This window comes from Talpa europaea (assembly GCF_964194135.1).
Source record: "Talpa europaea genome assembly, chromosome: 4".
Taxonomy (NCBI): Eukaryota; Metazoa; Chordata; class Mammalia; order Eulipotyphla; family Talpidae; genus Talpa; species Talpa europaea.
Window position 1 is genome coordinate 49,672,043 of NC_140070.1, and position 15,865 is coordinate 49,687,907.

Sequence of the window (15,865 nt, forward strand, 5' to 3'; positions counted from 1 at the left end):
ATAACAACTCGGTCACTCTATAAGGCAAGCATTACCTTGATACCAAAACTAGCCAATACAAGAGAACTACAAACCAACATCCCTTATAAACACTGATGCAAAAGTCCTCAGCAAAATACTAACAAACCAAATTCAGTGACATATTGAAAGAATTACATATCATGACAAAGTGGGAATTATTCCTGGAATGCAAGACTAGCTCAACATGAAAATTAAAGGGTAATATACCATATTAATGAAATGAAGGGGGAAAATTAAATCAATTGGTGCAGAAAAAGCATTCAACAAAATCCAACACACATTTATAAAAACATCCAACAAACTAAGAATAGAAAAAAAACCACTTCATCATAATAAAAGCCAAATTTGAAAAACTCACAGCAAACATAGTCAATGATATGAAAGACTAAAAGCTTCTCTTCTAAGATCAGGCTTAAGGCAAGGTTGCCCGAGTTTGCCACTTCCCTTCAACACAGTACTGCAAGTTCTAAACAGGCAAGAAAAATAATAAGTATCCAAATTTGGAAAAGAAAAAGTAAAATTATCTATCATCACAGCTAATTTGATACTATATGTAAAAAAAAAAAAAAAACCCTAAAAATTCCATAACAAAAATCTGTCGGAATAAATTAATTCAGCAAAATAGCAGGACACAAAGTCAACACAAAACCCAAACACATTTCTACACATTAACAGTGAACAATCCAAGAGGAAATTAATAACAATTAACACTTCTATTTACAATGGCATCAAAAAGAAATAGCTGGGGATAAACATAACCAAGAAGGCTAAAGATTTATACATTCAAAATTACAAAAGGTTACTGGAAAAAATTTGAGGACGACACAAGGAAATAATTCCTGTGTTCATTAACATCTTGAGTTCATAAATTAGAAAACTTAATGTTGTTAAGATGTCAATACTACCCAAACCAATTTACAGATTCAATGCAATCCCTATTCAAAATCCAATAACATTTTTGCAGAAGTAGGAAAATTCACTCTCACGTTCATTTGGAATCTCAAGTAACCCTGAATAGTCAAAACAATCTTGAAAAGAAAAAAGTTAATACTCTCACACTGATTTCAACATTTATTACAAAGCTATAGTTATCAAAACAATGCGGTACTGGAATAAAGAGAGATATAGAATCAAAAGAATGGCATTCAGACTACAAAAATAATCCTGCACATATATGGTAAATTAACAAGGGTGCCAAAGCTATTAAGTGGGGACAGAACAGACTATTTTTAACAAAAAAATGTCTGGAAAACTGGCTACCTAAGAGAACATAAATGAAGTTGGACTCATAATACATACAAAAAGTAACAAAATAGAACAAAGATCTAAATATAGTGTCCAAACTATAAGACTCTTTAAAAAAGATATGGGGCAAAAGCTTCATGACATTGCATTTGGCAATCATTTCTTGAATATGACATCAAAAGCAACAAGAAAAAATAGACAAGTTGGACTTGACAAAAATATAAAAACTTCTGCGCATCAAAGAACATTGTCAGAGGAAAACCCACGAATGAGAGAAATTTTTCATAAGTAATATATCTGATAGAAAGTCAGTAACCAGGATAAATAATGAACCCCTACAACTAAACAACAAAAAATCAGATTATAAAATAGTGAAAGGAATTGAAGAGGCATTTCTCTATAGAGATACAAGACAATCAATAAACAAATGAAAAAATGTCTATCACTAATCATTAGGGAATTGCAAATTACAATCATAATTAGATACCATTCCACATGCATTAGAGTGGCTAATGTAGAAAAAACAAAAAACAAATGTAAGTGAAGATGTGGAGAAACTGGAAGCTTTGTGCATTGCTGGCAGGAATGTAAAACGGTACAGACACTCTGGAGAATAGTATGGCAGTTCCTTAAAAAACTAAACATAAAATTACCATATGACCCAGCAATTCTACTTCTGGAAATATACCCAAAAAACTGAAAGCAGATACTGGAAGAGATTTTGTATATCAATGTTCATAGCAGGGCCTCCCTGTTGGTGCAAGGGGTTAAGACGCAACCTAGGAGGCAGTCCGCAGCCACTGCAGCAGCACAAGTTCGATCCCCGGCCAGGGAGATACCCACATGGCGCAGCAGACCTCTCCTGGCTCGCCTGCTGCTCCCCTCAGCAGTGTATTTCAGTAGATCCGGCTGTTCTGTTCCCCACTCTGTCTCTGGTAAATCCTCTCACCTCTCCCCACGCCTCTGGCCTGTACCCCAGTTCTTGTATGCATAAATAAATCAATCTTTAAAAAAAAAAAAAGAATTAGGGCAGTGGGGCTATCAGGGTGACCTGCCGGCACCGGGAGTGCTCAGCCCCTGCGCCACTGTTGGAAGCTAGGGACTGCACCATCCCCCTCTGGAACTGAGTAAATACAGAGGGAGGGGATCATCAGAGACAGCGCCAATCAACATATTCGCAGCATTACTACCTTTGTGGAGTTTTGGCATGAATACTGCTGGAGTCAGTCTACAAATCCCTGACATTCCAGAAGGAGCACCCCGAAGAGATGCCTGCAGTACCAGCAGCACAGTGTCCCAACGCATAGAATAAGTTAGAAAACAAACAGGGAGAAGGAAAAATACAAATAACCAAGCAAGCCTTCAGGGGAAGGAAACACTACAAAAAGAAAAATCAGCCACCAGAACTCAACAACAATGACATGGAGTAAATTTTCTACCAGCCAGATAGAGAATTTAAAATCATCATCATTAAAAAAATGAATAATGGGGCCTCTCCTGGTGGCGCAGGTGGTTGAGCGCCGTGCTGTGAAGCTGTCTGCAGCCTCTGCAGCGCTGGTTAGATCCTGGCTGGCTGGCGAGAATCCCACATGGCCAGGCAGACTTCTGCCTCACCCGCTGCTCCCCTCAGCAGTGTATTTCGTCAGTCTGCCTGTTCTGTTCCCTGCTCTGCCTCTGGTGAATCCTCTCACCCTCCTGCGCATCTGGCCTGTTCCCTGGTTCTTGTATAAATTTAAAAAATCTTTAAAAAAAAAAGAATAATGACATAAAGTGTATATAAATAATTTAAAAAAAAAGAATTAGGGCAGTAGGTATATAATTCCTGCCTTTTAAAAATTTAAAAAACAGGAGAGAAATAATGTTATTTCAATTTAAATAGTAAATATATTTAAAAATAAAAAATAAATATGGAATTGAAGTACTTCAATTAAATTCCAATAATTTAAGATGGGGACTGGTGAAACTAATTGCTGCACTGTCATGGAATAAGTTAAAAATTACAAGGTAGGGGGGCTCTCTGGTGGCATAAGAGGTTAAGCACCGCACTATGAAGCAATCTGCAGCCTCTGCAGTATGAGTTCGATCCCCAGCTGTCCAGGGAGCAACCCACATGGCGAAGCAGACCTCTCCTGCCTCGCCCGCTGTTCCCCTCAGCAGTGTGTTTCAGTCTGTCTGTTCCCCACTCTGTCTCTGGTGAATCCACTCACCCCCCGCATCTCTGGCCTGTACCCCAGGTCTTGTATGCATAAATAAATAAATCTGTAAAAAAAATCACAAGGTAACATTTGATTTTGAGAAGAATGTATATTTTATTCTTCACTGAAAGATTACTAAAAATCAATTCCTGAACCATGTATTCCCTAGCACCATCAATCTTGCAAAGAGGGAGAATTATATCCTGATACAGATCACAGTGACTTAAAACTAAAAAGAATTTATCTGCTTAGAACTTAAGAGTGCCCAAAAGTTTATAAAACTATATTCAAAGAAGTCAACACACTGGTCTAAGTATAAAGGGAAACTGCACTGCAGAAATAGAAACTACAAATACAATATTGTCTTTTGGTTTCTGCATTTCACCAACAATCTTGCAAAACATTGTCAAAGATCTGTTGATTTCCCTGACCTCTTTGCCACATACAAAGAAATCAATGTTTCCTTTCTCCCAACTGCAAAAGATGCTGCACTAAACCATTCTAAAATTGGGAATGGGGCCTCCCCTGGTGGCGCAGTGGTTGAGTGCTGGGTTGCAAAACTGCCCGCAGCCTCTGCAGCACCAGTTTGATCCCTGGCCACCGGTGACATGGCGTGCAGACCTCTCCTGCCGCACTCGCTCCTCCCCTCAGCAGTTTATCTTGTCAGTCTGCCTGTTCTGTTCCCCACTCTGGCTCTGGTGAATTCTCTCACCCTTTCACGCTTCTGACTGTACCCAGTGCTTGTATAAATAAATAAATAAATCTTTAAAAAAATAAAAAATAAAATGAAATTGGGAATGGCTGTATACCAGAAAAAGAACGTGCCTTAACTGTGATATAATTATTCTCTAGGGGCATTTCCTTTTGTCCCAAGAAAGCACATATCGAGCAGTGTGGAACCAGATGTATGACTAGTCTGCAATAGAATGGGGCAACCAAGCAACACTGAGAGGCACCCAATACCTTCAGTTTGTCAATTTCTTTGACCTTTATAAAAAGTACCCTTTCAGGACTGAAAAAAAAAAAAAACCAACCACCTAATTTTATTTGATCAAATTAGCATGATATGCTTTCCCAACACCAGGTATCCACACCCTAATCTTCAATTCCATCTGTCCCACTCCATTGCAGACTGGAACATGAGACCTCCTCTGACCAATTTACAAGCTAAGTAGCAAATATCTGGGGCCTAAAACAAAAAGTTTGTAACACCATAAATAATTTCTGACAAATGGAATTGCTTGATGGAAAAATCTGTTGCTGCATTCAAGTCACCTCTTACCAATGAACCCTCAAGCATCTGTTCTTGGAAGTCCCTAAAACCCCGGTAAATTTGTAAGTCTGATGTTCTAACTTACTTTGCAATTATATATGCATCAACCTCTTTGAAAAGAGGAAAATCTTTCTTAAAAAAAGAACACTGGTCTTCCCCACCCTCAACAACTTGCCAGCCAAGGAGCCAGGTCCGTCAGAGCTCCTGATGGCTGCATCCTCACATCAGTAAGTTGATCAGTTAAAGCGGTTCAGGTTACCACATGTTCTATATCTGAGAGCAAGCCAAAACCAAGCACACATAGAAAATTTTCTAAACTTCCTTTTTTTTTAGAGGAATTTTATAATGTACCATTCATGATGAAAACAACCTTATACAGCAAACCTAAAAATATAACTTTCTAATGGCAGAGTATTTTGTTAACTAATGAGTAACAAACTGCTCTGACCATCAAAGAATGATAGGATCTTCTGGAGTTAGGATCACAGCAGCAGATCCAGCACTGCCCACCCCAAGCTAGCAACCCAAATGAGGGCAGAACACCAGCTACCTCTATCCTCATACCAGAAAACTCACTAGTTATACCTGATTCTCTTGGACCCCTGGAATTTATATTAGCTCATCCATCCTACCAAAGCTGCCAACATAAACTGAAGGAACATACATACAGACCCTGCATTATTAGATGTCATTTTTAGGCAGCCTGTATCACTGGTACAGGTACATATAGCATTGTGCCAACATAAACTGTTTTAAAGTAAAAATTTAATGTTTATAATGATGTACTCTTTGTAAAGATCTGTAATATCTCAAATAACACTGTTTATCACTACAAAAACCTTATTTCTTTTAATAACAATAAACACCAATAAAGTTTTTTAAAATAGGAAATTAAGTATTCACTGTTTTAATATTGCTATTTACCTAAAAAGTAACAAAATAACTCATAATCACAAAGCATATTCCATATAAATGTCAAGTAAATGTAATTCAAATATTTATTGAGCATCCACTACTACTAATAAAACAACACTCTTTTAATCTTAAATAAAATAGACAGAAATTTGCCCTAGAGGTCATGGTAAGATTCTTGGATTTTCCTCTAAAAGAAAAGGGGAAGTCTTTGGAAGGTACTAGGCTACTGTTGACAGAACACTGAAAAAGGAAAAGTTGAAAGCTCAGAAACTAAGCAGGAGAGAAATGAAGGGGACATGGATCACAGCAGAGACCAAGAGACAAAAGTTTGGGGAGGAAATTCAGGACTCAGCTTTAGACAAGTTCTAGATGCCTACTAGACATGCACAGAGATATCAAATGGGCTGCAGGACATGAGTCTAGAAGTAAGGGAAGAGGTGTGGGATACAGATTTAAGTTAGATGCTATGAATTAGACTGACAATCACCACGAGAGTTAAAAAGGTTTAAGGAGTATTGGGGAATTCCAACACAAACAAGTAGATGAGAAACAGCAACAAAGGACATAAAGAATGACCATAAAAGTTGAACCAGAAGAAAGGATATTCTGAAAAAGTAAGCAAAGAAAAAATTTCAAGGAAGGAAACCTTCCTTGACAGATAAAGTAGGTAAGGGCCACTGAATCAAGCAACCGTGTCTTGATGAGTTGTTTTAGCACTATCAAGTAAGTAAGTACTTTATAACTCAGTACCTGTAAAGCTTTCTGCTCCTTTTGAAGGTCTTGTATTTTATTCTGTTGTTGACAAACCCTATTTAGGGATTCATCCTCTAATTCACCAATTTTGGCTTTTACACTCTCCATAATTTGTTCCAAGTCATTAGCTCGTTGTTCCTGATTTGCTGCTCGGCATTGTTCTAGCTGAAGTTCATTTCTAATAAAAGACATACATATTCCCCCCATTAATAATAAAAATAAATCACATTAACAAACATTTTCATCAAAATTTCTTTGAATTTCTAAATGAATTTCTAAAATTTCTTTGTAGTCAGTCTTAAAATTTCCATCTTACAAGATAAAGGGCCCCATTATACCTAAACTATTACCAATTGATTTATCTAATGAAAATATTTTTAATTAAAAGGAATATAAAATTTCAAGATTCCTTCCAAAGGCAGTTAATAGTTAGGATGCATACCACTTATACACAAACAATTCAAAAGAGATTTTTTTTACATTTTCTTACTTAAGTTGCTGATTAGTTTCTATGAGCTCACGGATCATATTCTGTTGACGTGTTGTTTCTTCCATCAATGTTTTCAAATTCTGTCTCATCCTTTGTGATGACTGTTTGTCAAAAATGATGAGATCTACATTTTAAAAATGTAACAGATAGCAAAAACAAAGGTAAGGTAAAAAAAATAAAGAAAAAGGAAGCTTTTTACTGTAAGGTGCAAGAATAGGATCAGATTACCTTTAAGATCTGTTCTTTTGACTAGAGATAAAGGTCTTAAGCCATGCGTCATCAACATAACACTTATACTTTCCCATTCTGCTTCTTCCTGCTACAATTACAAAAGGAGAAAAATATAAAATGAAGATGTACCTTCTAATATATAATTTCCTTTGTTTTCAGAAAACAGAACTTTTTCTCCAAAAGTTTTTATATGAATTTTTATGGCCACAGAATGATTAAAATTAAAACATGTTATTGCTTTTTATTTTATATATTTTTTACATCATTTTTCATTTTTGCACAATGTATGCTTTTTCATCTTGGTTATAGTCCCCATGTAGTTCCCACCCCACTTATTTTGACCGTAATCCCTCCTTCTCCACCCCTCCTCCCTCCGCCCTGGTAGTTTGTCTCTCACTTATAGTTGCTTGTTGATTTTGATTTTTACTTTATTATAATTAGTCTTTCTCCTGGTCCCTTATTTAGGTTTACTAAATTCTTGCTATGAGTGAGAGAGACCATCCGGTATTTTTCTTTTTCTTTCTGGCTTATTTCACTGAGCATGATCCCTTCCAGCTCCATCCATGTTGCTGCAAATTGCATGAGTTTATTTTTTTGATTGCTGAGTAATATTCCACTGTGTATATGTACCACATCTTGATAGATGTTACTGCTTTTAACAAAATTAGGAAACTAGAAGATTGTAACTAAGCACAAATAATTCCATTACCCAAATCCAGGATAAAATAATAACAAAAAGGCCTTATAACTCCAGTGAGCCAAACAGACCTCAAATTTTTGATGTAACTGAAGCAGATCATGCCTCAGTCAAAATAAACAGCATAAAACTAGGCTATATTAATTAAAAGTGAAGAAATGTGTCGGGCTTCCCTGATGGCACAGGGATTAAGGTCTCAGCGCTATTAAGCTATTGGCAGGCAGCCACTGCTGCATGAGCTCAAAGCCCAATCCCTGGCAGGAAGCTAACCCACATGGCGCAGCAGGCCTCTCCCATCTCCCCCAATGCTCCCCTCAGCAGTATATTTCAGTAAATGCACCTGTTCTGCTCCCCACTCTGTCTCTGGTGTATTCTCTCAGCCCCTGGACTTCTGGCCTAGACCCCAGTTCTTGTATGCATAAATAAATCTCTAAAAAAAAAAAGAAAGAGAAAGAAAGATGTGTCCCTAACAATGACTAGTGTCACAAAATAATCAAAACATACTTAACTGGTCAGAGCCCATAATTTGCATAATGAGCAAAAAAAGCCCAAGTATGAAAAAGGAGTCTGTTCATCTAGTAATTGATTCTAGTTGAATCACTCTCAGAAGTCTATATCCCTAATTCAAATACACATTTATATCATAATCTAAGAGGCAAACTCTAATTCTCTGGATTTAAGTGAATAAAACAATGAAGGAAATAAAATCATAAAAAACGAGCAAGAATAGAGATGATTTTTAAAAATCACATATTTAAATCCATGATAATAATAGTTTTGTAATAATGTAAGCACAATGATCAATTTTGAAATGACTGTATGAGGTGCACTTTGGTTGCTTTTAAAATGTGTATTTGTAAAAATGTAATTTGAGGAAATTTTCAATCATGGCTTAAATATAAAAAGTACAATTTATACCATTTTTTAAAAGATTTATTTATGTACACAAGAACTGGGGTACAGGCCAGAGGTCTGGGGGTGAGAGGATTCACTAGAGACAGAGTGGGGAACAGAACAGGCAGACTGACTGAAATACACTGCTGAGGGGAGCAGCGGGTGAGTCAGGAGAGGTCTGCTGCGCTATGTGGGTAGCTCCCTGGACCGGGATCAAACTCATGCTGCAGTGGCTGCAAATAGCTTCATAGGTTGTGTCTAAACCCCCTGTGCCACCAGGGAAGCTCATTATACATTTTTAATAGTGGTGTAGTATGTAAGCACTGTCAAAGATTAATAATGCAGACAAAAGACAAAGTCCAAATTAAGTTTTACGCTTCACATCCAAGTGTCACTCAAACATTAAAGAATCTCTCAAGATAAAAAAGGAACCAATTACCCTGATGAATCTTTAATAACACTACAATTACAACATCAAATAAATCTTTCCTTTTGACTGCTGGCTTTCTTCCTTTTCTTATCCTTTCTATAATTCTCCCTCCCTCCCACAAACTATTCCCTTATTTATGCTTTAGGCCTTCTGGTCACAAAGACTAACCACATGGTAGATTAACTACACAGCAGACACAAAACTGAAATTATTGCTGTTATTTATTTTAGGAGCCAAAAGCTCTGTGTGGGTATCTCAATGGATGTCTGACTCAAAAACAAAATGTTCCCTAAATAATGTGCTACATTTCAAATAATCAAATTATACATATTATTCCTTGAGACATCTTTTAAAAGATAGATTAACATAATTTGTTTTCAAATTATGAAAACAATTGAGAATGGTATTTTCAAAAACATGTGCTGCAGAATATTAAATGTTGATCACACTAGTGTTAAGTAAGTAGGAAATGTAGTATATTAACATCTCCTTTTAGAGACTGGTAGCATTGTGAAGTCTTTTTTTTTTTTTTTTGACTTTTTTTTTAAATAAATTTTATTTTTGTAGTCCCCATACAATTGCAACCCCCTTATTTTGACCCCAATCCCTGAGCTCCCCGCTCCCCACCCCCCATAGAGTGTCTCTGGTTCATAGTTTTTGGTTGATTTTGATTTTCACTTTCTTATAGTTATTCATTTTCCTGGTCCCTTATTTAAGTTTTCTAGATTCCTGCTATGAGTGAGACCATCCGGTATTTTTTCTTTCTGGCTTATTTCGCTGAGCATGATCCCTTCCAGTGCCATCCATGTTGCTGCAAATTGCATGTGTTTATCTTTTTTGAATGCTCAGTAATATTCCATGGTGTATATGTACCACATCCTCTTGATCCAGTCATCTATTTTTGGGCATTTGGGTTGTTCCAAAGCTTAGCTATTGTAAACAGTGCTGTTATAAACATAGGGGTGCAGATGCTCTTTGGAATTGATGTTTCTGTGTCCTTTGGGTAAATACCTAGGAGTGGAATTGCTGGATCATATGGAAGCTCTATGTTTAGTAGGTCCAGAAATCTCCACACAGCTCTCCATAGTGGTTGGACCAGTTTGCACTCCCACCAGCAGTGCAGGAGAGTTCCTTTTTCTCCACACCTCGCCAACATTTGTTGTTGCTAGTTTTTTCAAAATGTGCCATTCTCACTGGTGTAAGATGGTATCTCATGGTAGTTTTGATTTGCATTTCCCTGATTACAAGTGATGTTGAACATTTTTTCACATGCCTGTTGGCCATTTGCATTTCCTCTTCAGAGAAGTTTCTTTTTAGCTCTTCTGCCCATTTTTTGACTGGATTATTTTCTTTGTTGTTGTTGAGTCTCATCAGCTCTTTGCAGATTTTTGTGATCAGTCCTTTATCATTAGTATTGTGTGCAAAAATGTTCTCCCAGTTGGTGGGGTTTCTCTTTGTTTTTGTTATTGTCTCTTTTGCTGTGCAGAAGCTCTTTAATTTGATGTAGTCCCAGCTGTTTATCTTTGCCTTCACTATCACTGCTTTGGGTGATGTGTCTGTAAAGATGTCTTTGATGTGTATATCACGTAGTGTTTCGCCTATATTTCCTTCTATGTATTTTATGGTTTCAGGTCTTATGTCTAGTTCTTTAATCCATTTTGAGTTGATTTTTGTGTATGGTGTGAGGTAGGGGTCAAGCTTCATTCTTTTGCATGTAGTGACCCAGTTTTCCCAGTACCATTTATTGAACAAACTTTCTTTGTTCCAATGCATATTCTTTGCTCCTTTGTCAAAGATTACTTGACCATAAATGTATGGGTTTATTTCTGGATTTTCTATTCGATTCCATTGGTCTGTATGTCTGTTCTTGTTCCAATACCATGCAGTTTTGATGATTATGGCTTTGTAGTATAGTTTGAAGTCTGGGAGTGTGATGCCGCCATTCCCTTTTTTTTTCAGGAGAGCTTTGGCTATTTGGGGTTTTTGGTGATTCCATATGAATTTCATCAATAATTGTTCTATTTTTTGAAGAATGACATTGAAATTTTGATTGGAATAGCATTGAATCTGTATATTGCTTTTGGTAGGATGGCCATTTTAATAATGTTTATTCTTCCAATCCATGAGCAGGGGATGTCTTTCCATTTCTTTGTGTCTTCTTCTATTTCTTTTAACAGTGTTTTATAGTTTTTTTTTTTGTATAGGTCCTTTACCTCTTTTGTTAGATTTATTCCCAAGTATTTGATTTCTTTGTTTCGATAATAAAAGGGATGGTTTTTTTATTTCTTCTTCTTCAGATTTATTGTTTGTGTATAGGAAGGCTACTGACTTTTGCATGTTGATTTTGTATCCTGCCACTTTACTGAACTGATTGATGAGTTGAATTAGTTTTTCTGTGGCGTTTTTGGGGTTCTCTATGTATATTATCATATCATCTGCAAATAGTGATAGTTTGACTTCTTCTTTTCCTGTTTGGATTCCTTATATGTCTTTCTCTTGTCTTATTGCTCTGCTAGGACTTCCAGTATTATATTGCAAGGCAATGGTGAGAATGGACATCTTTGTCTTGTTCCAGATCTTAATGGAAATGCTTTCAGCTTTTCACCATTGAGAATGATGCTGGCTGTTGGCTTGTCATATATATATGGCCTTTATGATGTTGAGGTATGTTCCTTGTATCCCAAGAATTTCAAGGGCTTTTATCATGAGTGGGCGTTGCACTTTGTGGAAAGCTTTCTCAGCATCTATTGATATTATCATATGGTTTTTATATTTCTTTTTGTTGATGTGTTGGATAACATTGATTTATTTTCGGATGTTGAACCATCCTTGTGTCCCTGGCATGAATCCTACTTGGTCGTGGTGAATTATCTTATGGATACATTGTTGGATTCTGATAGCTAAAATTTTATTGAGGATTTTTGCATCAGTGTTCATTAGGGAGATTGGCCTATAGTTTTCCTTTTTTGTGTTGTCCTTGTTCGGTTTTGGTATTAGTGTAATGTTGGCTTCATAGAACGTGTTTGGTATTGTCCCTTCCTTCTCAATTTTTTGGAAGAGTTTGTGAAGGATAGGCACTAATTCATCTCTGAATGTTTGGTAGAATTCATATGTAAATCCATCAGGTCCTGGGCTTTTGTTTTTGGGGAGGTTGTTGATTACCATTTCAATTTCGCTGCTTGTAATTGGTCTGTTTAGGTGTTCTACTTCTTCTTTATCTAGCTTTGGGTGATTGTAGAGTTGTAGGAATTTGTCCATCTCCTCTAGATTGTTGAACTTGTTTCCATATAACTGTTCATAGTAGTTACTGATTATTCTTTTGATTTCTGCTGTGTCCATTGTGATTTCTCCTCTTTCATTGATGATCCTGTTTATTTGTGCTTTCTCCCTTTTTTCCTTTGTGAGCCTGGCTAGGGGTTTGTCTATTTTATTGATTTTTTTCAAAGAACCAGCTCTTGGTTTCATTGATCTTTTGGATTGTTTTTTTAGTTTCAATTTCATTTATTTCTGCTTTGGTTTTTATTACTTCTTTTCTTCTACTGGTTTTGGTTTTTTTTGTTGTTCTTTTTCTAGATCTTTGAGCTTCGAGATTAGGTTGTTTCTTTGAGTTATTTCTTGTTTCTTGATGTGAGCCTCTATTGCTATATATTTTCCTCTTATTACTGCTTTTGCTGCATCCCATACATTTTGGAAATTGGTGTCCTCCTTCTCATTCAATTCAAAGAATTTTTTAATTTCTTCTTTGATCTCATTAGTCCAGTGGTCTTCCAGTAGTGTGGTTTTCAATCTCCATGAGGTAGGAGAGTGCCTTGCCTTCTTTTTATGGTTTATTTCTAGTTTGATGCCTTCATGGTCAGAAAAGATGGTTGGTATGATTTCGATCTTGGTGTATCTGTTGATGTTTGTCTTGTGCCCCAGTATGTGATCGATCCTGGAGACTGATCCACGTGTGCTTGAGAAAAATGTGTACTCCTTTTTTGGGGGGTTTAGTGTTCTATAGATATCTGTTAAGCCCAAGTGCTCTAGATCCTTATTTAGAGCTTTAGTGTCTTTACTTATTTTTTGTCTCGTTGATCTATCCATTGTTGATAGTGGTGTGCTGAAATCTCCCACTATGTATGTGTTTTCTCTGATGTCTGTTTTCAGAGATGACAATAGTTGTCTGATATATTTTGGTGCTCCTTTGTTTGGTGAATATATGTTAATGAGTGTTATTTCTTCTTGAAGTATTGTCCCCTTGATCATAATATAGTGACCGTTGGGGTCTCTTTTTATCTTTTTGAGTTTGAAATCTGTTTTATCTGATATAAGTATAGCTGTTCCTGCTTTCTTTTTTGGTCCATTTGCTTGTAGGATTGTTTTCCATCCTTTAACTTTGAGTCTATTTTTATCTTTTGTAGCAAAATGTGTTTCCCGGAGACAGCAAAAGGTTGGGTTTTGTTTCTTAATCCAGCCTGCAACTCTGTCTTTTTATTGAAGAGTTTAGTCCATTTACATTTAGAGTTACTATTGATATGTTAGCATCTGTATTTGCCATTGTGTTTGCCTTTCCTTTGATTTTACTTATCTATTCTTTTAATAACTTTTTTTTTTTTTGGCCTTCTTTCGTTGTTATTCGTCCCTCTGAGGTTCTGGCTTTAGGACTCCTTGTAGTATTTTTTGGAATGGGGGTTTAGTCATAATGAAATTCCAGAGTTTCTGTTTGTCTGGGAAGGTCCTTATTCTTTCTTCATAGAGGAAGGAGAGCTTTGCGGGATAGAGTATTCTTGGTTGGCATCTGTTTTCTTGGAGTCTGTTGACTATGTCCCTCCACTCTCTCCTTGCCCGTAGTGTTTCTTCGGAGAAGTCTGATGTCAGCCTGATTGGTTTTCCTTTGAATGCTATCTGTTTCTTCCCTCTTGTCAGCTTCATTATTTTTTCCTTGTCCTGGATTCTTGGGAGCTTTACTATTATGTGTCTTGCTGTATTTTTCCTTTCGTCGTGGAAGTGTGGTGTTCTTCTTGCTTCTTGTATATCAATTTTCAGCTCCTTCACATTTGGGAAGTTCTCTTCAATTATCTCCTTAAATATTTTCTCTGTTCCTAGGTCTCTCTCCTCTCCTTCTGGTGTTCCTATAACTCTTATATTTCCTTTCCTCATGGAGTCAGATAGTTCTCGAAGTCTTTCTTCTGTCTTTTTCCTTTGTACTTCTCTTTGTTTTTCTGTTTTGGTTCTTTTTATTTGTGTCTTCAAGAGTACTTATTCGTTCTTCCATTTCATCTATTCTGCTTTCATTGCTTTTCCCAGAGTTCTTTAGTGCCTCCATTAATTCTTTGAACTCCTGCATTTCTTTTACTTCCCTTTTTAGGGACTCAATTTCATTCTTCTGATCGTTGATTATTTTTCCCTTATCATTGTTTTCCTTTATGACTTCTGTCAGTTTTTTAATCACGGCAATTTTAAATTCTCTTTCTGGAAGGCTCAGAAGTTCTTCCAAGTTACTGTCGTTGCAATCTGGGGGGTGGTTTCCTTTTTGTGGTGTGCTTTTTTCCTGAGGAGTTACTAGGTTGCGTGTGGTTCTTCTACTCCCTATTGTCTGTTTTCTAATTTGCCGTATGCATTGGGACACTGTGTTGCTGGTACGGCCAGCATCTTGGGTGAACTTCTCCGCTCCCCTCTGGCTCCTCCAGGAGCCATCTGTCTGTTTCAAGCAGTCTTTACTGAAGAAAGGTCCCTGTTCTAAAATGCCAATGCAGGGACACGCTCCCCTACGTGCCTGCTCTGCACCGACAGTGGGTTCCCACTCCCACTCTGGGCTCGGACTGCAGGCCAGAAGGGGCCGTGGGCGAACTTCCCAGCTCACCTCTGGCTCCTCCAGGAGCCTTCTGCTGGTTTCAAGTAGTCTTTACTGAAGAAATGTCCCTGTTCTAAAATGGCAATGCAGGACGCACTTCCTGTGCGCCCGGTCTTCCCCGGTGTGGGTTCCTGCTCCCCCCAGCATTGTGAAGTCTTAAATGAAATCATTATGAGTCTTTAGTTCTGGGACCTCCCTGGTGGCACAAGGGATTAAGAAGTCTCAGCACTATCAAGCTATCGGCAGCCATTGCAACATGAGTTCAATCTTTGCCCAGAGAGCTGACCCACATGGCACAGCCGATCTCTCCCGTCTGGCTGCTGTTCCCCTCAGCAGCGTATTTCAGCCAATCCTCCTGTTCTGCTCTCCACTCTGACTCTGGTGAATCCTCTCACCTCCCGCACCTCTGGCCTGCACCCCAGTTCTTGTATGCATAAAAATAAAATCTTTCAATGAAGAGTTTAATTTAGTATTTCCCAAAATTATTTTACTAAGTTATCCTTTTAAAGTAATATTTTCTACATTTGCAGATATTTTGGCAAATACTGAGAGAAACAGTGGCTTAAAATATTTCAAATTTACCTGTTTTTCAGTCATTAGTCTGTTTGATGATTTACTGGACTCCTGGGCTTTAGAGGCTGCTGGAGGTATAGTTTCTTTTGTAGAATCAGTAATTTTTTGGTAAGTAGATGTTGGCAATATAGAATTTTGAGTTACCTAAGTTAAAAAGAAAAAAGTATAATACATGTCAAAAGAAGCTATATTTTAAGAAACCCATTACACTTGGAGAGCAATATAGCCATTCGTATATTAAAATTTCTAGGACTTCTTCAGAAGCCAATTTTAAGTACAATTAGACTAAACCCTATCTATCAATGTTCTCTTCTA

At 37.1% G+C, this 15,865-nt stretch overlaps 1 protein-coding gene across 2 annotated transcripts in view; it reads right to left on the reverse strand.

Annotated features, from left to right (window-relative positions):
• Positions 1–15,640, reverse strand: part of CEP70 (centrosomal protein 70) — a gene marked incomplete at both ends in the record, with an annotated part of 51,332 nt that extends 35,692 nt beyond the window's left edge. Inside the window, 4 exons of one of the 2 annotated variants that reach the window (XM_084232027.1) lie at positions 6,400–6,580; positions 6,893–7,016; positions 7,121–7,211; positions 15,560–15,640. In XM_084232027.1, the coding sequence (XP_084088153.1) occupies positions 6,400–6,580; positions 6,893–7,016; positions 7,121–7,211; positions 15,560–15,574 (411 nt within the window). The remainder of the gene's footprint in view (positions 1–6,399; positions 6,581–6,892; positions 7,017–7,120; positions 7,212–15,559) is intronic. The other variant, XM_084232026.1, reaches the window with a different exon arrangement.
• Between the last annotated feature and the right edge of the window lie 225 nt (positions 15,641–15,865).